General features: G+C 40.4%; 2 protein-coding genes across 2 annotated transcripts in view; one reads left to right on the top strand and one right to left on the bottom strand.

The window, feature by feature from the left end:
• LOC311267465 (neurabin-2-like) overlaps positions 1 to 7582 on the top strand; it is a 30427-nt gene extending 22845 nt beyond the window's left edge. The window contains exon 15 of the mRNA XM_084370546.1: positions 1442 to 7582. Within this exon, the coding sequence (XP_084226672.1) occupies positions 1442 to 1495 (54 nt within the window). The 3' untranslated portion in view covers positions 1496 to 7582. The remainder of the gene's footprint in view (positions 1 to 1441) is intronic.
• A 1694-nt stretch (positions 7583 to 9276) lies between these two features.
• LOC311267335 (phosphoribosyl pyrophosphate synthase-associated protein 2) lies at positions 9277 to 24262 on the bottom strand. Its single transcript, XM_084370377.1, has 11 exons — positions 24160 to 24262; positions 22582 to 22742; positions 21237 to 21289; positions 14122 to 14188; positions 13824 to 13996; positions 13605 to 13720; positions 12882 to 12937; positions 12341 to 12489; positions 11889 to 11959; positions 10930 to 11076; positions 9277 to 10838 (listed from the first exon to the last, which is right to left on the bottom strand). Exons 2-11 carry the CDS (start codon positions 22662 to 22664, stop codon positions 10680 to 10682), a joined length of 1074 nt encoding a protein of 357 aa, XP_084226503.1. The 5' UTR covers positions 22665 to 22742; positions 24160 to 24262; the 3' UTR covers positions 9277 to 10679.
• Positions 24263 to 27065: the final 2803 nt, after the last annotated feature.

The raw sequence follows: 27065 nt of genomic DNA, 5'->3' as shown, positions 1-27065 counted from the left end.
TAAAACACTCGCCTTCACCACACTGGTCTCAAGTGACCAGTTCTGTGTCAGTGTGTCAGCTGGTGACATAGAAAACACTGCTTCTGCATTTTAATCTCTTTTTTCTTTGCATTTTCACAAGTAAAAAAGCCCCAATCCTCTCTTTCTCATAAGATCCATATTTAGATTTTTTCTTGTAAGGGTTGTTTGACCCAAATCACAAAAACGCATAATTTTCTTAATTGTTTTAAGTGGCCGAACGCGCATCAAAAGCACTTTGAGGCACGTCAAACTGTCTTGACACTCGTAATCTGACCTCGTTTTCATTCAGGAGGGTCAAATAAAGACCCAGTGATCAGAGCTGGTTTTCTGCAGCCGCAATACCCATTTGGAGCGCTAAAAGGAAAATAAAAATAAGGTTAGAAAGCGTGAGGGACACAGAGAGGGAGAGATATCACAGTTTCAGCATCACTAATGACCAAATTCAGTGTTCAGTGCGTGTGGGCCTTTATTAAAGTAACCAACAAGCCTCTGCTGACAGCTAATTCTGTCAATTATTTTGTTAAATCTTCGATCTTAGTTCAGCCTTGGACATTGGGTCACATTACAAAATGAATTGGCATTTGGGAAACTGCATTAAACTGGTTTGAATTATACTTTTCAACAGAACTTCTTCAGTCATCAGTGATCCTCCCTCTTCAGTGGTCCCACTGACCTGTGGTGTTCCTCAAGGCTCCATGCTTGGTCCCTTTTGGATCCTCTTATTTCCAAACATTGCAATGATTTTTACACAGTGCAAATCCCCCGCATGTTGGAGACGGACTTGCTGAAAATGGCTGAAGTCTAGTAGAATTTCTCTCTATGCTAATTACTTCATGAGGACGTTGTGTTCCTGCCAGGCCTCCCCTGGTGTCTGCATCCAAAACACTGTGTAACTGGGGCAACAACGTAATGCATCATCGTCCTTTCAACAAGTCTGGCCAAATGTTGCCTGAAGCACTGTAATTTTAAAAGGTAGAAGTGTGGTTGTGATGAGCAACACAATGTGGTAGCGACTGTTCATGTAATGTTATAGTGGCGTTCCCAGAAACTAACCTGATGCACCAGATGGTTGGTTTGTTAGATGCCTCACAACCCAGGAGGTCTGCTCTTCAACATCTCCAGAAACCTGAAGTTTAAATTTAACACATAGCTTTATCTTGGCAGTAATTTTGAGCTGCTGTGGGTTCATAGTTCATACAATATAAAACTCTACTCTGGGATAAAAGCCAGGTCAAACCCTAGATCCAAGTGCGCCCAAGGTGCACCAGGAGAGCCCGGCCACAAAGTTGCCAAAAGTGTGCTTGTCACACCCCTGATGCACCGGGAACAACAGAAACAGAGCAAGTCTGACTTGCTTTTAAGGAACTTGGTATGGTTAAAATATATTTAGGTATCCTTCCCTATGTTGTTGTTTCCACAGATTACAGACCTGGAGACCAAAGTGGACGCCCTGAAGACCCCCAAACCCTCCTAGACTGCTGCTACTTCCTACCTCCTGTCTGTGACTGGAAGAGGAGGAGCTCTGCCTTCATCCTGACCTGGGCTGTATTTTATTCCAATCAACCATTTACTGCACGGACAGGTAGTAAAAAAGAATAACAGGGATGACAATTATAAAACGGAGGACGAGGAAGGGGACATACGTCATCCGACATTTTAACAACGGCTTAGAGCTCTGTCAGTCAACATCCAATCCCAGAATGCACCTTCTGTAATACCCAGAATCCTCCTTGTGTGTCTTCCTGGCAATCAGCTTGGCAATCAACACGGAAACCACATTCAACCACCTGTACTTTATTCGTGGATGAGCTTTATTGGCTTCTTCAACAACAGTATCTTACCGGGATTCTATTATTGATTCAGATTTATTTTGAAAAAGGCGCTTTTATTAAACAGGCTCGTCACAAAGTGCTTTATAGGGTGACGGAGGACATAAATGCAGAATAAAACAGAACAAACCGGAGGAGGATGAGGGTCATTTGATTGTCGTTATACTACTTTTGAACAAGGTGGTAGCTGAACCATTCCTTTCTTTTTTTTTGTGTTCGGGACTGGACTGGATTCTTCTTAAGAGCACTGACGTGTTTTCGTCGTGTGGAATTGATCGTTGAATCATAAACTGCGAGGAGAAACAGCCACACACGTTTTTCACCTCAAGACTCAGAAGCGGAGCCTCGGTAGTAACAACAACAAAAGAACCTTCGAAAAGGAAATAGCCACCTGCTGATAGTTAAGTAATAAAAACTATAAAAACAAGATGGCCGACAAATTTCTGATCAGTGACAAAAAACTGAAAGAGCAGAACGCCCCCCCTCCAGCCTTTGGTTTCTCTTTTCTAGCCTAACTCTCTGCAAGTGATGGAAGGAATCAGGCAGAAGCGTGGTGGCATACTGTTTGTATATACTCTATACATGTATTTAAAAGTGTTTAAAAGGCTTCAGAAATTAAGTGGGTCTGATATCCGAGAGTAAGGCAGTGCAATGAGTGAATGGGGACGTCTCGCTGCGGAGGGTGAAATAGTTCAGTAGTCCAGAATCAGTCCGGTTCATCTCTTTTCTATCGACATCAATGGCAAACAGGGTGTGAATAGTCTAATATGTGCGTATAGAGCTTCTTATGGTGTATATTTGTTGGTGTTTACTAAAGTATCTGTGGGTTTACATGCACACAAACTGTCCTGTGATTCGGGATAGATCCTATGTTCAGAAGCAGCTGATATGTATGAGGAGATTATTTGAGCTGCACTTTGTAGAGTCACTTGTTCAAACATTTCTTGGAGGCAGAACTGTTCTAGAAATAATCTCATTAGTTAAGGTTAGCATGAGTGGGTGCAGCCAAAGTGCCAAAACGTCCTGTCCGATGGCAGATATTTATACCGCAGAGATTAGAAAATAGATGTTTTTATTTTTTTATTTTTACGTAAATACTTGACTCAAACAAGTATATTTTACTGAGTTTCATCAGGAATTACAACCATGAAGAACATATCTTGGTCAACACTTTACAGTAAAATAAACAGTCAGTGCTCTCTGGTGGACAAACTGTTTAATGGTAACAGTGTTTCCAAATGACCTCAAACACATGACCGGGCTACTGCAGAAGCCAAGAAATGCCAGAATGGTTTGAACTCTCCTCTTTCTTTTTACAGTTCACATTCAAAATATTCCGATGTCCAAGGTTGCAGTCAGTTATCTGAACATGTGACCGACAGGAAGCAGCCTGATAGGCCAGAGTTCTGATGGATTCCTTCGCCCTCAGCAGACCGGTTCACATAATCTAATTTAAAACTGCCTTTCTTTGGCCTGACCTTAATCGGACTGCAATGGATTTTAGTAGAGATTTGTAAGAAAGGGATGCTCACATTTTCCATCTGAATTTGTGAAAAATTTAGTTTTTGAAATATTACAAATTGAAAGTAAACATTAAGTATTCAGTAGTTTGTCATTTCAAAATGAACTACTCATTTGCTGATACAAAATCAAATTATTTAGGCCTTTCTTTGCTTCCATATAGGCCTGTCAGTATATCAGTCAGACTAGTTAGCCTTTCTGATTTTGCTACAGCTTTTCATGCAAAATACAAAAGTCATGAATGAAAGGATAAGTACATCCTTGCAAGTTCCGTTTTTATTGCTATCTTCATCAGCATTTGTTCTTTTCCAAATCAGCTAATGAAGCCTAGCAAACCAACAGGAGAGTTTTGCCCCTGAGAAATGTTTGTGCAACCAGACCTTCACATTGATACGAGCTACAGTGTTATTCAGAAAACTGTGTGCATGTAAACACACTCCACGTGTTTTGCATTGGGGGTAGAGTAGAAGGTCCCAGTGCCAGTATTATGAGTTTAGAAAACTAACTTAAGTTAGTGATGCCTGACATAGTCCAGACTATGGTTTGAATATGAAAGTGTTGTTGTAGTCATCACAGGACAGATTCTTTTAAGGAACTCAACTCAACCCCAGGATGTGCAGCGGGTTCATCTTTGTGTTTCCAAATAAAGTTGGTGCGTTGGTCAGATAAATCAGGTGAGTTGCAAGCAATTTTATAACACTCAGCAGAAAGGAAGCAACCAAAGGAGTGGTGTTGCTGGTCAGATAAATCCTTTTTGGGTCAAATGTTAAAAATATATATTCTACTAGACACGGGAACAGGAAGAGTTTCTCTGAATTGTCCCTGAAGAGTTTTCAAATTGGCTAATGTGGAATTGTATTGATTTGCCCTTTGAAATAACAAATGCCCTTTGACGGGAATGAACAAATCGGCTGTTATTGAACCTTAAACCCTGTGACACTGTGGGTACAGTCCAGTCTCTGTTCATACAATAAGAGTGTATGTTTGCTATATTTGATTTGACTACTATCCAGGTGGTTTGATGTTCCAGGTATGAGGGCAAAATGGTGCTCAATAGAACAGTGTTCACACACAAGTAACTTCTACAGAGTTTTGAATGAGCTAATTGTGTATTCTGCTGCTCTAATGTTGTCATTCACCGTGGTGATTATTAAGCGTTCATGTTGGTGTTTATTGCGATCATACAGCTTGCTGGCGAGCTCTGATGAGATTGCGTTAATTGAAAAACACTGAATCAGAAAACAATTCGACCAGGTCATTTTTGAGTTTTGATTTGAACAGTTTTTCCTCTGTTGTAAGAGCAGGTTTCAGAGGTTGAGCCATGAAAATTTCACAGAAACAAAAATAACTTATAAAATGATTTTAACTAGTGACAATTATTGGATGGATTGGCTCAAATTCTTTGCAAAAATTCATGGTTGTCGCCAGAGGATGAATCCTAACTACTTTAAAGATGCCCTGACTATTATTGTAGCCCTAAAGCACCATGAGGTTAACATTTGTGACATGTAGGGAGATGTCTCCACAGCTGTCAAATGGTTTGCCATGAGATTTGGTACAGTCCTTCATGTTTCCCTTAATCTTTGTATGTATCTCTAATAAGCAAATGTTATCATGCTAACAAGCGAAACTAAAATGGTGAACACAGTATTTATAGCTGCTAACAATCAGTATGTCATTGTTAGCATGTTAGCTTGTTAGCATTCAACTCAAAGAACCACCCTTAGTCGTGCTAATATTATGAAATATTAAACATATTTTTTTGTATGTCATCTTACAAACGGAATAATTTTCACAAATCACAAATGTGTCAATTGTGAAAATGAACATCTCATATAGCATTCATTGCTAATTGTTCGTAAAAGCATGTCACTGTGACACCAGCTCGAAAAGAGCAACGTCTTCTGGTTCAGTGTTCGACAAACATGTCTTTAAAATACGCTGTTTGCTCTCATCTTGTTCGACACTGACCGGTCTGTCCCTGTGTGCTTCACACCCAATCAAATGGAAAGTACCCCCGACTGGTTAATGTGTGTCTGAGCTGCAGCAGCTCTGACCTTGACCTCTGACCGACAGGAAATCATTTGTTTTAGATTCGCAGCGACTCGGGGGAGGGAGGGAAATTTGGGCACTGTTCAACTGGAGAACTGTTTGTCAAGAATTTTAACCAGCTGACAAAGATCTTCTCTTTCTGTTTTCTACCTTGTTTCCCTCGCTCTGCCCTGGAAATATGGTGAAATATGTCATGCTTTACTAGCAACCGAACATCTGCAACAACTGTTTGAATATGCTGAATATGTTGATAAAGTTATGATTGAACTGGACGAGGGGAGGAGGGGCGGGACACCAAACTCACAGTGTAAAGTTGATGTTTTCATGTAAGAACATTTTTAAAGACACCAAGTATTTGTTGAGAACTTGCAGTATATTTACATTGTAGTCCTACTGGACAGGAACAAGGGTCTTTAAAGGAATGAAAATCAGCCATAAGCAACTCACTTGAGTATTTTTATTTCTTAGGTATTTTTATTACAGTTTCATCTCTCTGTCGGACCAATGTAAGCTGTACAAAATGCTGTTTTATCACCAAATCAAGTCCTGGTCACTTTGCGTTTAAAATCTAAACACAGTAGGTGATCACTTTGCCTTGTTATGACTTTGTTCGTATTAGTTAATATGCTGCTTTTGCCTTTATAAAGCCTTCAGATGTGTGCTAGCTGTAGCTGACTATCACGGTTGTTACCCCTCATGTCTGTTCATCCCATTAAAAAGTGCAAAATAAGTGTGTTACGGGTGTTTAAAGAGTGCTTGCCAGTGAGTGCAGTACAGGAAAACTTCCATGTTGAATGACTGACAGATTGTAGCACGACAGCATTTAACTTTTGTTACAGATTGTAGACAGATAGATGCCTTCCTCCACTTGTACAGCGTTTTGGCGTCACTCCTCACATTTTAAATAGTAACCAAAAGCAGCTCTCTACCCCGCTTCACATTGTAAGAGTGGACCTTCAAAACCATTGAAACCATTTTTACCACAGCTCTGCTGGAGCAGGTGAGAGGGTTTAGTGCCTTGCTTAAGAGTTAAGAGAGTGTATGGAGGATTGAACCTGCCAAAATCAAATAAATAATGTCTCAAAAAAATCAATGAATATGCCGTTAAATGCACCAAAAATAAATCTGACAATAAATGCAGGCATTCATTAATTTATAAAATGAGACAAATTGATGATTCTATTTATTGACCTTTTGTGTTTGTGTAATAAAAACAGAAATATCAAATTATGTCACAATTTATAAACAAATGAATACCTGCATTTATTTTTCCATTTATGTCTTTATTTTTGATTTTGGCAGTTTCAGTCCTCATAAAGAGTGGTTTAAAAGCAAAAGCTCAAGGCATTCAACACACACACACACACAATATGTTTTGGTGGATAACATCAAATGTAAACAAAATCTCCACGGGCCACACCAATCTTTGACTAACCATGATTTGTGTACAAACTCGTGTTGCGTTTAGGTGTTCGGACTCCATTATAATTGCTTGCATGTGTAATTTGACCTTGACTTTTGGCCTTGTTGATGTGACGACCAGTTTCAATGCTCAGGGTAGAAAACTAACTGGACAACTGGCAAATTCTGTCCTGTAAGCACTGGTAACCAATCTTTAAACCCTCAACACCCACAGCAGATAGAAGTCTGTTGATTGAGTATTAGCTTGTGTTCACGCAACAACTTTTAAAGAAACTTTTAAGAAAAAAAGAAAAACTGGGAAAAGGTTTAAAAATGCAAACAAGAGCACTACAGGAAATGTAGATTTTAAATAGTTTTTTGTTGGAGTTGTACATCTGCTTTGTTCTATTATATCCCAAATTTTCATGGCTGTTCATTTTCAATTTCAATCCTTTTTTTGTAATATGGACCCTCGGCTTGACTTCTTCAAATACACTGATGAAATTCAAAAGAGTCGTCATGTGATATGCTAGCTGAATGACCATGGACGGAGCGGTGCCAAACAGTGTGAGCAGGACAATCTGACAGTGTATAAGCTGACCTTTGAGTGTGTCTCGGGTCTGAAACAGATTTCCTTCTCTGCCTGGTTCTGTTCTTTAGTTGATGCCACCATGTTTGTCTGAATCAATACCTGTCTGTCAGCATTATTAAATAAACATAAAAATATGTTGAACAAGAAAACACGCAGAAAAACTTGATTCAACTCTGGAATGAACTGTTCTCTTCCTCTGGATGAGTGTGTGTGTGTGTGTGTGTGTGTGTGTGTGTGTGTGTGTGTGTGTGTGTGTGTGCTTGTGTTTGCTCCCCTACCCAAGCCAGCTGTACCTATATTTAGACCGTACTGGAGGAGGAAGAGGTGCAATCCAGTGATCTCAACCTGCTGTCTTCAAGAAATATGTCTGTAACCAGGATCTAGTGCATGTAGCGGTGGAGTATGTATTTAGATCTTTTGTTTAGAAAAAGACATTGTACATACATTAATGTAGAAATACGTACATTACGTCACAAGAAGCGTCCTGCAGTCTAAACCCTACTTAAGAAAAAAAGAGAAAATAGATTAACAGACTAAGACTAACATTTTTTTTTTTTTTATGTTTTTTATTATTATTTTAGACTTGTACTTTCTTTTTGGGGGGGGCAAAACACTGTGATGCTTTTGGGCCTCAATCTCAGAAGTTTAGAGGGGAAATCTCTCTGGTTGAACTAACAACTCATTTCACACCAGAAATGTGACACAGGGCCCCAATACTGCATTTATGAAGGACCGCAAACCAAAGTCTCAGCTTGTTTGATCTTCAACAGTGCATTCTGTTTTATACGCTACATCTATTTAAATGTTGAATCTGAATCTCAGGGAAAAAAAACTCACGCTCTCCACATTTAAGTTTAATGACAACAATGTTTCGGTACTCAGACCTTTATCAGGTTCATCTAGGTTATCTGATTCCTCAGTTTGTCTGCCATTGGTCTTCTCCTACGCACCTGTCGATCCTCAGGTTTGCAAAAGTGAATCAGTGAATCTTAATCTCAAAAAAATAAAAAGTACAGTATTTGCCTCTGAAATGTAATTATGTAGACAGTAAAATGTCTAAAACAATGGTTTTCAAACTTTTTGCACCAAAGGGCAAGTGAAAGTCTCAAGGAACACCTGTATTCATATCTGTGCAAAATAGCCTCTTAACACGTCTTATCTAATCACTCTGTACATGTTTATCTTTATCTGATAATGCCAAATTAAATTGGACAAGTATTATACTCACGAAATATTTATTGACAAAATGTTTCAAGGATTCATTTGAAGCTTTGTTAAATTATACAAAAGCAGCAACAGGCGCATTTTAAAACAGGTTGAAAAACTAAAAATGAGGTGATTTTAAAAAAGGGAGGGACAGAAAAGTAAAGAGTGTCCATATGTCTGTATTTGTATGTACAGTATGTATACTGCAATAATGTATTGTTTTAACAAAATCCCGAGGCACACCATTTGGGAACCTCTGGTCTAGACGACCGCTGAATGACATGTGACAAGATTTTGTGCAGTCCTTTGTGTGCCCTGGAGATTTATCTTAATGACTTTGATGATCTCTTTCCTCCATCATCACCATGAGACATTTTTGTTTTTTTGTGAAATATCTGTTCCCCACAACGATGATCAAGACTCTTTATTAGGTCCAGTACTTTGTTTAATACCAAATACCTGCAAAACTAATGATATTCCCATCAGCCAGTTTTATGTAAATCCCAAAGACATGCTAAAATGTCAAGCCGACGATCATCGCAATTCTATGACCTGCTAAAACGTCAGCATGTTGACATTGTTATTGTGTGTTAGCAGTTGTGTTTGCAAATAATACAAATATGAAGCTTCAAAACACCACAGAACAAGGCACTCTTTACCTTCTCAGGTCATATTTATTTAGTTAAGTGCTGAAAATAAATACAAAACATTTTTGGAACACATCTGGTAAAGTGACAAAGACCTGCTTCAGTCAAGTTTTGCTCATCAGAAAAAGTTTTTTACTTTTCCAACTTTAGCTGCAGTTTGGAGCTTGTTTTGTTTGAAACTCAGGTAGAATGTGTTTAACATCATCAGTCTCCTCCATAATGATCTCTAATGAGGAATCATTTACCCATTTAAGAACAACCATCCATTTCTAACCAGAGAGTAAAACTGCAATGAATTCCAATGTGGAAGTGTGACCTTACGAAACGGTTTATTTATGAGATGCTTTCTGTCTAGAGCCCTCCAGCGAGGAGGCGGCTGCTCATTTGTGGCATGAACGAATATTTAAAATGGCAGGCATGAAATGATGGCACAATGTTATATGGATGACTTGTGAAAAAAGATTTGACAAGCACACTGCCACAAAGTGTTTCTGACATCCAATTAACCAGACTGAGACCATTTCTTGTACCAATTCCAGTTCAGTTTAGCATTTAGTAGATTTGACACCAGATTAGCATCTACATGCTATGGCAACCACAGACATATGGCTAAACTAACTATATTAGTAGCACATTCACACAGCACATAAATAAACAAATCTGACAGCGGGTTAAACATGCACTCCAATACTCTGCATTTGTTGATTAGCTGTGAACCTGAATATTCGTGGATTAATTACAAGGGCCATAATGAATTAGCTCTGTTAGCAGAGACACAGCTCTGTATGAAGGCCTGTGTGTTGTGAGAATGTCCTGTAGAAGGCACTGACTCTCTTTCTGATACTATGAGTAAAGGAGATTGTACTGCAAAAGACATTCAATGCTAACAAATATCATGTTCTAACACTAAGATTTAACATCAACATTAATTTCTGTAGAAACACATGTGGAGGAAAAATGTAGACAAGATGGAGGTGAGGAGAGAGGGGAGTCAGAGTGTGATAGGAGTACAAAAAACTGAGGTGTGTACTTTGAGACAAGAGAGCAGCCATTGGAGAGATGAGCAGTAGTCTATTCATGTCCACTCAGGACACAGATCTGTGTGTGTGTGTGTGTGTGTGTGTGTGTGTGTGTGTGTGTGTGTGTGTGTGTGTGTGTGTGTGTGTGTGTGTGTGTGTGTTTGTGTGTGTGTTCAGTCATCGTCTATGTTAGGAAAGGGTTAGCATTAAATGTTAGGATACAAGTAAGAAATGGATATTCTTGTGTCTGTAACAATTTCAGTGTTTGACATTCACCCCTATGTTTTCTGAAACAATCCGAAAAGGCAAATGGTGTGTATGTACGTGGGTGTGTATGTACGTGTGTGTGTGTGTGTGTGTGTGTGTGTGCGTGCGTGTGCGTGTAACACGTTCAGTCATCCACTCCAATATTGCGGAACAGGTAGGACATGGACTCTCCGTTGTGGATGCGGCGGATGGCCTCTGACAGGATCATGCTGATGTCGACCGTTTTGATCTTTGGACACTGGAGCTTCTGGAGTTCGTGGGGGATCGTGTTGGTCACCACCACCTGGGGGAGAAAAAAGAAGAAAGGGTGAGAGGGAAGTCAGGTGGAGGTTAAGTTCAACACCAAAAGAAAGATTTCAAAGTCCAACACTAACCTCATCGATAGCCGACTCCTCTATGAACCTGGGGGCATCACTGGACAGGATGCCGTGTGTTGCCATGATGTAGATCTTGTAGGCCCCTCTTTCCTTCAGCGTCTCGGCTGCTGCCACAAAACTGTCAACATCATCGATGATGTCATCCTATGGGAGAAACAGATCAGATCAGATCAGCTCTCGTCTTTAAGCCTTTAAAAGTCGGATGGCGCCCTCTAGTGAAGACATTTTGTCTGTTGTAACTGATGGTATTTTAAGAGGAACTTATGTTTACCGGAGCACTGTTCACAGAGACTTATTTGTTAAGCTTCCATTGAAATCTCCTTTACGCATGATGAATGTTGTATGCATTTCCACCACGTATTAAAAGAGTACTCAGAAATTAAACTCTGTTTCAACTGAACTTTTACATTTCCTTTGTTCTGTTCTCTGATTATTTCTACATCATTTTGCCTTCCCAGTCCTCGTGCTTATATAGCAGCAGTCACTGCTAAAACTAAATAAACACAATCCTGTAAAAGAATTAGATATTCTCCTTAGCCTTTTCAGTGGAAACCAGACAGGATTTCCTCCTTCTTTTTCATAAAGTCAGCCGAGTGCTAAGAGTCACTGTTCCGCCCTCTACAGCTGCAGAAACACCAGCTGCTTCTTCTCAACTGATTAGGTTTTTTGTCTTTCATTCTCAGTTTATTGTCTTTCTCATGTGAGCCATGTTCTTGCTCTGTAACTGACTTGAGTTAAAAAGTAGTGAGGTATAATACTTGGAAATTTTTTATAAAAAGTAGAATTCCTGATTTTTAAAAATACTCAAAGTGCCCAATTAACCAAAACAAAAGAAAATGTATAGTGAAAAAGTAAATAGAACTTGTTCTTTCCACTTCCTGTAAAGTTTATCCACACAGCAATGCCATGTGTAAAAAGTGACAATGTGTTCATTCCAATCACACTGTAGCTCTCACCACAATGATGGCGATGCGTCCTCCTACATCTCCAACCACAGTGATGGGAGGCTTCTCTTTAGGGATCAACACTGGAAACAGAAACAAAAAGACACACAGAGAGAAACAGTGAGAACTGTTGTATTTAGAGTAAGTTTCCATGAAGTCAGAACTGATGTTTGGGTGGTTTTTATCACAGGTGTATTGCTCTTTATCTTGTTTTTGAGGTATTTTAAAATTTGTAGTTCCCTGGAAAACGCTAAAAAATGTTGATGACTCATCCTGCACTCAAATGCTTTTTTAATTTTTATGACTCATGACCTCACCAGTTACTGTACAAAAACACATAACTTTATTTGTTTGATCTGGGTTAAACTGGTTTGTATTTTATGGGAGAAATATTTTCTGTTTTACACAGGATTTATAGTGTGTGTGTGTGTGTGTGTGTGTGTGTGTGTGTGTGTGTGTTTTACATGGTATCTCCATGCTGGGATGAATTGCTCCGGTGGTCTTGACGGTGGGTGGGGAGTGTCGCCCATCCACCTGGTCTGACTCTGCGTCCTGAGCTTCACCATGAATCACTGCTAAACCCAGACGCAGCCGCTCAGCAAACGACTGAGCTCTGCAGACACACACACAAAGAGGAAAATTCACTTACTATGGTTGTTTTAAACAACTTCCTGTGCCCCCTCATCTTAAGTCTTGTTTCCAGGAAGTAGTACATCAAGTACACAAACAAGGGATAGACAAAAATATGGAGCATCATTTTTGTTTCCACAAAACAGTCACTGTATAATATATGACCGACTCTGGCTTTGGCTCCCCCTAGTATTAGTATGGGTGCTAATATATACAGTAGATGCAATATTGGACCATGACTCCCCAAGGGAAGAGAGTGGTGAGAGGCAGGAAAACAGGTTCATGATTAACATGCAAGTTAACACAATAATGTAATGAGTTACAGCTCTGCAGCTCAGCACAGATTCATAAATAGAGCGAGTGAAGAGAAACTACCTTTTGGCAGAGGATGGGGATTTGGCCACAATCACAGCATTTCTGTAGTCAGGGATCTGAAGGTTCATGGAAAATAAAGGGACAAATTAATTGCAAGATTTGCATACGATTGACCCTCCTCCAAACAGTGATCATCTAAATATTGCTTAGCAACTGTAACTGGGCATGACAGGCCCGTCAAGCTTTGGATTTTTCTACATGTTCAGTTAGGCTGAGGGGAATGGATTAAACAGTGTGTTTAACTGCTTTAAGGCAACAAACCTAAGCATGTCCAGCTAACTAGTTTAGCCCAATGGTAATCTTGCACCAAACCACATTCTTGCGTGGTTACAGGTTACCTTAATAAAAACAGCCCCTCTCTCAACTAACACGTCCATTGTGCAGTATGTATCCACTGTGTGGAAGCAGGTCCTGGTTAACGTTAGCAGCTCTGTCCTGCTCTTTATTAGATCTGGGAAGCAAACTTGTTATCAGACTTAGCTGTCTATGTTTGGTTAGGCTGACCCTGAAAGTCTTTCCCCTTGTATCATCTAAAATTAAACAAACACACTGAAAATAAGAACAATGAACAAATCTAACCTCCATCTGTAGAATCCAAGCCCACACAGGGTTATGATAAAACTAAATAACTTATGTCAACACTATGGGCAAGTGAGTGCTGTAGGGTAAAAGGTAGGTAAACATATTTGGAAGTCCTTTAATCTGCAGATCATGTGTTGTTACCTCTTCCTGTATGTACTGCAGCAGGAAGGGCGAGGCTCTCAGATTGTCCACAGGGATGTTGAAGAAGCCTTGAATCTCTTTCTGATGGAGGTCCATGGTGATCAGGTGGGTGAGACCTGCACAAACATGGTCAGTTTGACAGTGCTGACGTTGCAGTTACGATACTTACAACAATGTGTAAAATGTGTGCCATGAGTGACACACACTTGTACTTCTTACCAGCTTTACACATCATAGAGGCGATAAGCTTTGAGACGATGGAGCCTCTCTTCCTCATTTTACACTGCTTGCTGTAGGGGAAGTAGGGGAGGACACCGGTGATGCTTCTGGCACAGGATGTCCTGCACGCGTACACCATGATCAGCATCTCCATTATGGTGGTGTTCACATCTCTGACACAGCCGAGAGATGGATAGGAAAGAGGGAGAGGAGAGGGGAACAGTAATGACAAAACGTCATATGAGTGAGATGCTTCAGCGGAAAAGTGTGTTGAAATTACGTGTGTCCTCTTTCTTACTTCGACACTGTCTGGATCACAAACACATCTTTGCCTCTCACTGACTCCTGGATCTGCACCCGCGTTTCTATGGAAACAAACAAGACATGATAATGGGAGGAGCAGCAAGAAAGTGTGCACACATAAACACGCAAATGCACACACTCCTACCTCATAACAAAGCCTGCAGGGCCTGTCAGCTTCATTAGAGGGATATCTGAGCCCTTTGTTTCTCTCACACACACCACCCCCCCACTGTGAGAAAGTGTAGATACTAGCATTACAAAATGTGCCTCCCACAGTGAAGAGATTAGAAACCAACATGCTTCCTGGGCAGAACCAAATGTCCAGCAGAAACACAGGAGACAGAATAGTTTGAGTGTAACAGTGAATACAAGTTTGGGAGCCAAGAAACTTTGAGCAACTTTGAATAAACACAGTGTTGTATTTTCATCTCCTCTACTGCTTCATAATCCAATAATGACTAATGACTAACGACTAACACAGGCTAATTAAAAAACCCAAGAAGTTTTGCAAATTTTTGCCTGCCAACAATAAGATGCGTTTATTCTACTGGAGATTCTATTTTTCCACATTTCTACCTTTCTGACAGTACTCCGTTAAAATCAAAGAGCAAAGTATTTGCTCTTTGTTTTGTCTGACTTGCATCAATATTGTGTGATTCAGCAGGTACAAGCAGAGACAGTTTGGAAAGTCTTCCTGAGAACTGGTAATCTGCAGGCAAACACATTGTATTGACCTGGGATACTGTAACTGTATAACAGAGATCTTTGACTTTTGGCCATGCTGGTTTGATGACAAAGCTTCCCTCACACTCATAAATAAGTCAGAACTATGCACAGGAATACAAAGTCTCTAGACATGTACAAACACTAAACCAGCAAATCTGCAGTCAATATTGGTCGAGGCAGCAGTGTTATAACAGCAGACAACATTACATGTCATGCAGCACGCTTCAGTTCAAATAACCTGATGACATACACAATGAAAAAGCACTATAATCATTTATCTGTGTGCCGTTCTCGTGCGTCTTCATAGCGCCCATTTTTTTTGTTCCCACAAATTCTGATCAGTAGTGTGATAGCTTCAATACTAAAAAAACGTCCCCTTCAATATCCAAAGGCATTACACGTGGTTATAAATGGTTAAAGTGCTTTTATCCAAAGTGCTTTACAAGATTTCATTCTCTCTCTCTCACACACACACACACACACACACTATGAAGGTATATAGATGTCAAAACAACCAGAGAGATGCGCAGCAATGTGTGTGTGCACGCATGAGAATTTTGTTATGCGTGCGTGCGTGTGTGCGTTGTTACGTGCAGATTGTATTTCACGCGTAACAAGAAGCTGCGTGCGGATTCTGCTGTGCGACCGGAAGTTGATCTGCACCGTGCGCACCACTCCGCGTACTTTGACGCCTCGCGTAGTTGGACTTTTCATTTTATTGAAGTGTAGTCAACCAGGGGAGGCAGCAGTGAGCCACACACTGCCTGCCAGAATTATAAAAGAAGAATGAGAAGGAGGAGAAGAAGATCAAAGAAGCAGAGTTTGATATATATATATATATATATATATATATATATATATATATATATATATATATATATATATATATATATATACATATATATACATATACATATATATACACATATACATATATATACATACATATATATATATATATATATACATATATATATACATATATATATATACATATATATATACATATATATATACATATATACACATATATATACATATATATATATACATATACACACACACATATATATACACACATATATATATACATATATATACATATATATACATATACATACATATACATACATATACATATACATATATATATATATATATATATATATATATATATATATAAACGCTGCTGCTCGAGTCCTCAGTGGGACCAGGAGGGAGGATCGTGTCTCTCCAGTCATCAGATCTTTGGACTGTCTCGCTGTCTGTCGGCCGCATCCGCCCCCCGCAACCCATCAGCCTCCCTACCCACTGCATTATGCTTTAACAAACAATAGACTCTGACTAATATTAGTCATATCTCTGTTACATACGTTTCACTACTATTATTGTAATGCATTACTACATACTATCCTTACCGTTAACCACTACTACTGTTATTACTAGTAATCACATTTCCATTATGTGCATTTCATTATTATTGCTGTAATACATCTTTATGTACTTTCAACTCCTGTCAACCATCTATTATAATTGTATACATCGTGATCTCGCAAGTGTGAACGTGTCACACTTGCGTGCTTTGACGCCTGTGCAGCGAGCAGCGCCTGACGTGTAATGTAGTTTCCTCATTGACTTATAATGGTCCCCCGTTCACACGCACGTTCACGTGTGATGACTGCTGCACGCCGGTAATCACACGACGCGTAGTGACTACGCGTAACATTCAAGCGTTTTTTGCGAACGCACGCATTAACGCTCGCATGAAGATAATTGAACATTTTTGTCACGCGCTCACGCGTAGGCGGAAATGACGTGCCCAAACCATGTCACGCGTAACAAGAAGCTGCGTGCGTATGAAGCAGCGTGCGCACGTCTGTCTGTCACTGTTTGACAAATGTTGTCACCCGTCACACACACGTGCGGTCGCAGATTCTGATGTGCGACCGGAAGTTGATCTGCACCGCGCGCACCACTCGCGTACTTTGACGCCTCGCGTAGTTGTTCTGTGTTCCACTTTCATCCAGTAGATGGTGCAATCGATCCAATACGAGATACAGACATACAGGCTTCTGGACACGCACTTTTATTAATGATTAAGGATTTGATTTGAAGTTATTTTATAATGGCGTGCAGTTATAAGAGAGCTAGAATGGATGAACACGGCATCTTTATTGTTAAGAAAATGAAACTTTGATCACTAAATCAGGCCATTTAAGGAACATAACAGCATTATTTGTACCCTTGAATGAAAAAAAGAAAAAAGAAAAGTCTGCGCTCCTGACTCAGGGCTTTCATGCATTTCCAAAAGTGGACCTTCTCTCAGTTGACCTACTGATGAAGATTTTAAGCAGGGTGGAGACATCACTTTCATCCATAAGGTCACTGTGAACGTTCATAACGGTCAAATGTGTTAGACTCTCCTGCGTCATGGTGCGCAGCCAGGTTTTCAGCCTGCGCAGGGCTGAGAAAGAGCGCTCGGATGCCGCGACAGATATTGGCAGGGCCAGACACAGCTTAATGAGCTTCTCCACCTCCGACAGCATGGAGCGGGGTGGGGCTGCAAGGTATGCAGGATGGACACAACAGTTTAGCCGCTCTGGTGGAAAGGGGGTCAGTTCCGGGGAACCCACATCCACTCGTTTCCCCTGAGCCGCCTCAAGAACTGCCTGCTCTCGCCCTGCAGCTATGCGGAGTCCTTCCTGATCAAAATGCTGCTCCACCTCGGAGCGCACCAGGTCCATATGCAGCCTGACTCCTATGCCAGATGCATAGGACACTACTAGTATGTAGTCAGGCAGGCTGCATGTCACATCAAAAGCATATATCTATGCATTAATTATATGAAAGAGATAAATGTAAGTCAAATCAAATCAAATCAAATCAAATTTTATTTGTATAGCCCAAATTTACAAATCACAGTTTGCCTCAGGGGGCTTTACAATCTGTACAGAGGCGACACCCTCTGTCCTTCGACCCTCGATTCGAGTGAGGAAAACTTGCCCCCAAAAAAGCCCTTTTAACAGGGAAAAAAATGCGGAAGAAACCTCAGGAAGAGCAACAGAGGAGGGATCCCTCTCCCAGGACGGACAGACGTGCAATAGATGTCGCATGTACAGAGCAGATCAACGAGATCACAATGTATACAATTATAATAGATGGTTGACAGGAATGAAAGTACATAAAGAGGTATTACAGCAATAATAATGAAATGCACATAATGGAAATGTGACTACTAGTAATAACAGTAGTAGTGGTTAACGGTAAGGATAGTATGTAGTAATGCATTACAATAATAGTAGTGAAACGTATGTAACAGAGATATGACTAATATTAGTCAGAGTCTTTACTGTTTTTAAAGCGTAATGCAGTGGGTAGGGAGGCTGATGGGGTGCGGGGGGGCGGATGCGGCCGACAGACAGCGAGACAGTCCAAAGATCTGATGACTGGAGAGACACGATCCACCCTCCTGGTCCCACTGAGGACTCGAGGAGCAGCAGCGTTTATATATATATATATATATATATATATATATATACATATATATATATATATATATATACATATATATATATATACATATATATATATATACATATATATATATATATATATATATATATACACATATATATACATATATATATATATATATAAAAATCAAACTCTGCTTCTTTGATCTTCTTCTCCTCCTTCTCATTCTTCTTTTGGCAGCAGTGTATGGTTCACTGCTGCCTCCCCTGGTTGACTACACTTCAATAAAATGAAAAGGCAACTACGCGAGGCGTCAAAGTACGCGGAGTGTTGCGCACGGTGCAGATCAACCGCACGTGCGTGCGAACGCGTAACAACATTTATCAAACAGTGACAGACAGACGTGCGCACGCTGCTTCATGCGTACGCAGCTTCTTGTTACGCGTGAAATACAATCTGCACGCAACAACGCACGCATAACAAAGTTATCATGCATGCACACACACGTTGACCTCTCTGGTTGTTTTGACATCGATATACCTTCTCTCACTCACACACACACACACACACACACACACACACACACACACACACACACACACACACACACACACACACACACACACACACACACACACACACTGAAGGTATATCAATGTCAAAACAACCAGAGAGATGCGCAGCAACGGGTGTGTGCACGCATGAGAATTTTGTTATGCGTGCGTGCGTGCGTGGTTACGTGCAGACTGTATTTCACGCGTATGGCGGTAGAATCGTGTCATAATGCGTGCGCACCTATCAACTGAACGTGTCACACGCGCGTGCTTTGACGCCTGCGCAGCAAGCAGCGCCTGACGTGTAATGTAGTTTCCCCATTGACTTATAATGGTCCCCCGTTCACACGCACGTTCACGCGTATGACTGCTGCACGCCGGTAATCACACTACGCGTAGTGACTACGTGTAACATTCATGCGTTTTTATGCGAACGCACGCATTAATGCTCGCATGAAGATAATTGAACATTTTTGTCACACGCTCACATGTAGGCGGAAATGACGTGCGCAAACTATGTCACGCGTAACAAGATGCTGCGTGCGTACGAAGCAGCGTGCGCACGTCTGTCTGTCACTGTTTGACAAATGTTGTCACGCGTTCACACACGCGTGCGGTCGCAGTTTCTAATGTGCGACCGGAAGTTGATCTGCACCGTGCACAACACACCGCGTACGTAGTTGGCCTTTTCATTTTATTGAAGTGTCGTCAACCAGGGGAGGCAGCAGTGAGCCAGACACTGCTGCCAGAATTATAAAAGAAGAATGAGAAGGAGGAGAAGTGTTTTTTTTGTTATATATATATATGTATGTATAAAAAACGCTGCTGCTCGAGTCCTCAGTGGGACCAGGACGGTGGATCCTTGATAAAAGTGCGTGCTTCCCCCGCCCCTCCCAACAAAAGTCCTGGGAGTGTGTTGCAGCTGTTCAGGTGCACAAACCTAACGCACCTCTCCAGCGGTCCCAGCAGTTCTCAATGAAGTGATTACCTGCGGGGGGCGTGGTTAACTTACAAATGTTTGTCATTGATTTTGTGTCTTATGTGAGAAACAAAGTAAAAGAAACAGCAACAGAACTCTTTCTCTGTCTTCATGGAACAAATGAATCATGTCATGTAAAAGTCTGTATGTCTGTATCTCGTATTGGATCGATGGCTCCATCTACTGGATGAACATGGAACACAGAACAACTACGCGAGGCGTTCACGTACGCGGTGTGTTGCGCACGGTGCAGATCAACTTCCGGTCGCACATCAGAAACTGCGACCGCACGCGTGTGTGAACGCGTGACAACATTTGTCAAACAGTGACAGACAGACGTGCGCACGCTGCTTCGTACGCACGCAGCTTCTTGTTACGCGTGAAATACAGTCTGCAAGTAACAGAGCACGGACAACAAAATTCTCATGCGTGCACACACCCGTTGCTGCGCATCTCTCTGGTTGTTTTGACATTGATATACCTACACACACACACACACACACACACACACACACACACACACACACACACACACACACACACACACACACACACACACACACACACACACACACACACACACACACACACACACACACACACACACACACACACACGTTACAGTGACCATTTAGGGGTCATGGTCTTGCCAAGGGATCAAACCACCAACCCTGTGATCAGAGGTCAACCTGCTCTACCTCCTCAGCCTCCTCATAGTTTTATTTTTTAATTATTGTTTTTATTTTGTCTTTTTGATATTCAGTTTCATTTCTAAAAGCCTATTGTGACCTCGCCTTTTGGTGTTCATACAGTGTAATACAGTAATACAGAAATAGATACAACAACTAAAATTAAACAATTACAATGTTCCTTGTTATCATGAAATGGTACCAAAAGGCTACCTTAGTCCCCAGCAAGAGAATTTTGTCTGTTTTTGACACTTGCACTTGAGTCTTTGTTTTTCAAAATAAATGAAAAGAAACATATCCTTATGCATTTTTTCTTGGGGGGGGGGGGACGACTCAAATCGTGACTCCTAAATTAGGGTATGAAGCAAAGGGTGACTTCTGAGTATTGGGAAGACTACATAAATAGACACCACATAAATGGTCTGACTTACAAAGGAAGTTAAAACTTTAAAGTCTCATCCCTTTGGATGATTTTAAATGTTACATTTTTGGATCTTTTTAGAGATGTTATTGTTTCTGATGCTGTTTAGAGGTCCTTGTGTGTGTCTCATCTGTGTTCTTTTTCCTCTGCTGTAATAAGGCCCATCTTGCAAGAGACATATTGACCTCAACAGGACTACCTGATTAAAAAAAAGGTGACAATATTAAGTACATATTTACAGTTATGCCCTGCCAGGCATCACCTTACCTCTGTTAGCCTCCTGGTACACCTGCACCTTGCCAAGCTCCACCCCCAACCGCCTGAGAGAGAGACAAAGAGTATTTTTTTTCAATAACAAGAGAGCACACATTTAAAAAAGTAAAGACACACATGACAATACATTATAAGTACAGGCAGTTATTTAGTGGTGCATTGCTTCTCTTGAGACAGCCTGACGTGCTCACTCTACAGTCTGTACATTGTCTCCCTGTAAACTGTTAACATGCTGTGTTTTCCTCCCTGTCTCACACACACAGCGTGGAATGTGGCATCTGATAAGCTGGATACTCTATTTGTTTTATAAACATGCACAGACTCAAATGTCCTTGTGGAGTCCAGGAGTGCATTTTGTGCATGTCAAGTACATTCTGCAGTTTACTGAATGTTGTGGTTAGAAATAACTGCATGAAATATGGACAGTGTTGCAACTCATGATGCAACTAGGTATTTTAAGGAGGCTACAGATGCTATGTTCTGCAATTAAGTGTCACTGAATTTATATTCTTTTAGCTGTAGGGATAATATCCTAATTGCAAAGTTAGCGACCATCATGGGACTGTTTATGACAATATTTCACTGCTCTAGGGTGAATACATTACTGTATTTCACCTCAGGCAGAAGATTGGCTTTTGGGTCACTTATTGCTCAGAGGCATATTTTTCTTCATTTGAAGTTTCCAATTCCGCCCTCAGTCTCCTCTTGTACTGAGGATTAGATGACAGTTTTACATGTAGAAAAAATGTAGTATACCGAGAGAGGTCCATAAGAGATGATATTCTGTCTGATTGGTTTCATGTCATGAGTAATAACTCTGAATAATCTGAGTCTGCAAATTAATTAATAATTAAAGTTACTTGCTTTACTGAAGATCTGGAACATTATGACTGTTACTGAAGGGGGGCTGTGAGTGCTTCTGCATTACCAAGATATGATAACAAGCTGCAGGAAATACTATCACTTAACCTTACTGTATTTTGCTGTGTCATTGCTGTCTTTTTTGAAGCCCTGTCATGCTTTATAGTACTAGCTTTGGCTTGCCATAGTGTAAACACTACACATGTTGACACATGCATAACCAGAAATTCAAATGGACACACCACACATCCAAACTTAGCTTGCAGGAAGCCAAAGTGAAACATGTTTTTTCTTAACAAATCCCTTTTAGTCAACAGTTTCAATAGCCTCTTCTTTTCATCCAAGACAAAAAGGTGACAAACATGTTCCTGAAGGACTTGCTTGTTTTAAAATGACCAGTTATGTCTGCATTATTGTGCTCCATTATCATTGTGTGCGTGTGTGTTATATGTCATTGCTATTGTTATCATGCACTCACTCTGCAATCCTCTTGCCCAGCTCACGGCTGGCGGGGTGTGAGTTGGCCGTGAAGATGACCAGGCCGCCCTTGGTGTGGTTCATGTCTCTGGGGTCTCGGCCGCAGCTCTCCCCACACTCAGGCAGTGGATCCCGCGGAACCCACGCTGCGCTGAGCCCTTCCTGCAGTGGCGGGGGGGGGAAGGATTACTTCCTTAAACATTGATGTGTCAACTCTCGTAACTCAAGTAGGAGGAGGAGTAGTCTAATCTAAATAAAACAAAATTTGCAATCGGACTGATGGTTCTCATAAAGAGACGCCAAACGAATACGCACTAGATGTGGCGTAATGTAAACAACCTCAATCTGAAAGTCCAACCAGGAGAAAAAACATCATACATCAGAATGTGACCGAGTTTTATATGAACTTCCTGCAAATAGCAAGGAGTTCTCCTTTCGGATTGGACGACAGCAGTCTTATGACACACTTCTACAGCCACATCTCATTTTTAATGTAGCATAAATCCAAAAACCTTATCTTTCAGGAGGCTTTGCCTTTTTTTTTAGTCAACCCAAATGGCGCATTGTGTGTCCATACATAATATACTGTTTACCTCTTTTAAATCCTGAAGAAGAGAGGCTTTCCTCTTTTAAGAAAGCTCAGTAGGACAAATGTGGAGGATATATATCCCAATATTTGGGATCAATTTCATACAATGAGATGAATTATAAATACTGTGTATTTCCATTCAAACCAAGTCTTCAAATTATTATTTTTTTTAAGCTCTGATAGTTTCCTTTTCAAAACATATTTCTTCGCCTTGAACTGATTTACAAACTCAATAGCTGATTTATTAATTCACTGCCTATGTTCTTACATTTCCTGTTACTTCCTGTCTTATTGTGTCTGTTGTGCTCCATGAGTTTATGTGTGTATGTTGTGTCTTTAATATATTTATATAACTGTCTGAGTCTGTAGGTTTGTGAACAATAACGCTGGGCAAACACAAAGGCTGGTCTGTGACCAGATGCGATATGCAACCATGTGCAACCAGAATGTGTGCGACTTAAAACAAAAATAACAGTACGGGTAATTATTACTATATTATCTTGACATTGCGACATTTTTTTTATGGGGTAAGTGACGATTAATGAGCTAACGCGTGCATTTAGGAGGTTCATCCCAACTATCAACACAGTCACGACATTAGCTTCCTCATGTTGCTAAGCTAGCAGGACAACACAGGATTTTGCTTTTACGATGCTGAAGTTACATTATTCGGGGATGAATGAGTTATCAAGTTAAACTGTGAGCTAAAATTGTGGTCGGAATGACCATTACAGACAGCCAGACAAAGAAAGTCCAATAAACGCAAGCTAATATTAAATATTTGGCTGTAACATCATGAGATAGCGTTAGCTAACGTTAACACAAGTACTAACGCGATAGCTCGCAAGAATTAATCTTGCCATGGCATTACGTTAGCTCCTGAATGCGCGAATTGATTTTTCATGCATCAGAAAGCACGTCTTTCCGCGTAGCAAGTACAAAATAAGATTGCGACTATTAACTTGAACAACGCTGAATAAAACTGCTCACCAGCTTGTAGGTTATGTCCGGTTACAATCTGCAACCAACTGTATTTGAATATACAAGCCTCCAGCCCTTTTTCAACCTGTTCCCCTCACGCGACTGCCTGCGATGTTCAGTTGTAATGGACGTACAGACGCGACCAATCACAGGCCGGGAAACAGAAAAGGGGCGCTATCAAGATGCATTCATGTGCTCTTTGTGAATCTCTGTAAATTGAGGTTGTCAGAGAAAAGCAATTCATTATCGTCACTATAGATTTCAGTGGCACTTAATTTCAAAATACAAAAGCTATTTCTTCAAGTTTTGTGTATGTGTAGTAGTTCCCCATCAGAGTTCAGTCAGTAAATCAAATTTTAAATCACCAACTAAACCCACTGTTACATATAGGTTTTTGTAGTTGACTTAATTCCGGAAGATAGTGAACTCATCCCCCTGATATTTTAAAAGTGAAAGGCACCAAAAGACAGCAGTGCTGCACAACAACACAAGTGTTTTTTTTGTTTTGTTTTGTTTTCTTCTTGTTTTTGTTTTTTTTGTATTTGATATCCTGACTGTGGTAATCTAACATTCCTACAACTTGATGTAACTGCAATCATAGATGCATATTTAAGCCACTGACTTCTCCTGAAATGGTCAGAAAAAGACATGTTTTACTCATATTTGGCTCATTCTCACAGTGACTCAATTGTTATAACAAGACTAATCACTGAAAGCCCTCCTAGGAAGTGTATGCTTCGTGGCAGGCCACTTGAGGGCAGTGTGTTTTTCTAGATGCTTCACACACCGTCCCTACTTCAGTTCTTGTTGAATTAAAGGACATTGAAGTTTCAAATAAACATGGTTTTACATGGGGAAAAAAAACCCACTCACTGCATGCTGAACTAGAACAGCTATTAAAATCCCTTGTCAAGTACATACCAGCATGAGTCACTGCACAAGGAGATGCTTTTGGTTGGAAATGGAAAGAGATTGTGAAGATAAATCTTATCAAGTGATTAAAATGTTAAATTAAAATGTTTACTAAAGTATCATGAAATTGTTTTCTTATCCTATATGCATCTGAGCAGTTTACACACACACACACACATAGAGAGATTAGACAGACAGGTAGAAAAAGAAAGAGAACAGGACTCTCTTTTACTGTAATGTGGTGTGGTAAGTTGTTCATATACAGAATCCTGTCTCAAACCAACTGCTCCTGCCGAAGCATTTTAGAAGAAAGACAGTCCACAGAGAGGGTGGTGGGGTGGTGCAGGTAAACTCTAAAAAAAAGCATTTGTGTATCAAGCGTTAGAGTTAACACAGCTCCAGGATAGTGAGCTGCTTTTGCATTAACAGAGACAGATTTATAAATACTCTCTCACTACCATATGGGCTACTCTTCAGTGTTCTTACATAACTCACTGGATATGTGGAGGAGGCAGAGAGCAGCATCCAAGCGCTGCACACTGCCCACACACACACACACACACACACACGCACACACAATAGAGAGGAGAGTGGAGTTAAAAATCTGGAGGAGGTTGGACAGAGAAAGAAGACAAGTGAGATGTTGCAGTTGGAAGTCAGGGTCAAACTCAGTGATATGTGCTCTTCTTTCTCTCTAATTGTCCATTATGACCACAGCATATGGACATTCACTGCAGGGTATATGCAGAAACTGAATTCTTGAAAATGTATTAAATAATCTAAATAAACTCAGTATATGTGAAACATTTTAACAATGTCGACATTTTGGAAACAGCGTTTAATTGCTTTCTTGCTGAGTGTGATGAAAAGACTGATACCACTCTCATATTTCTAGCTCCAGTGAGTATGAAGCTACAGCCACCAGTCAATTAGCTTAACTTAACATAACGAATGAAAACAGGCGAAAACAGCAAGCTACGCTCTGTACAAGGTAGCAAAATCTGTCTACTAGCTAAGTTGAGCAAAGCTAAACTGCTGCTGGCAGTAGCTTCTTAATTGCCATATAGTCAAGAGACTGGTATCTTAACATCTAACTCTTTGCAAAAAAGGGATTGAACGTATTCTAAGAAATTACAGAAAAAGATGTAGCAAATCTGCCACATTTCACAGTGAAATTCCTGTCAGAATGTTAGCTAGCCAGCTAGCACTTGGACAGACCACATGCAGAATTGCAATACTAGAACCAGTAGGCCTAGTAACAATAACAGAAATTTCTTACATTTACTTATAATTATGATAACATGTCTTTTATTTCCCTCTTTTTTATTTTTTGTAATTTGCTTATGATTATTTCATTTGTGGTTGCCTGTTTATCTCTATATATATTTTTTATATCAGTAAGGCCAGGCCTATTCAAATAGTTTTCTTTGTTTCTGTTGCCTGTGTCAGATGTAACCAAATTTAAAAGGGAAACAATGAATAACCATTGCTTGTTTCATTGGTGTTGGTTTAAAATTTGTCATTACCTGCTGCTTACTGGCCGCTGCAAATGTCTGGACCAGCTAAATTTCTTGGTTTTAAAATATGGCCCAATTGAATTTTTAATTGAATGGCCCTGAGTTAGGCTATATATTGGGGGGTGGGGGGCATTTGAGCATATGTGGGCCCCCCCATCATATATGTGGTAATTACGGCCTTGATTACATGTACTACATTACATGATATCACCTGGGGGGAAAGCTATGACGCCAGTGTAGCTAAAATAGCCTAATAATAATAATAGCCTACATGGAGCTAAGAAGAAGAAGAAGAAGAAGAAGAAGAAGAAGAGAGATGGACACTTTGTCTGTGCCTTCGCTGGCAGCTGAATAAATCTCTGCAGCCTCTCTGTAAAGCAAAGAGAGAGGGCCACAGGAACAGAGCCAGGGAGAGATGAAAAGGGAGGCGGGAGAGCACCGCGCTCCTGGTCCGCCCCCAAGTTGCAGCACGAGCCATTTAGCGGT

This window comes from Pagrus pagrus (assembly GCF_965226575.1).
Source record: "Pagrus pagrus genome assembly, chromosome: 13".
In the NCBI taxonomy this organism is placed as follows: domain Eukaryota; kingdom Metazoa; phylum Chordata; class Actinopteri; order Spariformes; family Sparidae; genus Pagrus; species Pagrus pagrus.
Note: the sequence above shows the minus strand (reverse complement) of the source record. Positions and strands in the feature narration are given on the sequence as shown.

Coding starts and splice junctions, on each gene's coding strand:
- LOC311267335 (XM_084370377.1), bottom strand. CDS start 22,664: ATGAACCACACCAAGGGCGGCCTGGTCATCTTCACGGCCAACTCACAC. Junction 11,960..12,340: donor TCCCAGCATGGAGATACCAT/GTAAAACACACA, acceptor TTCTGTTTCCAG/TGTTGATCCCTAAAGAGAAG. Junction 11,077..11,888: donor GACGCATCGCCATCATTGTG/GTGAGAGCTACA, acceptor TTTCTCCCATAG/GATGACATCATCGATGATGT.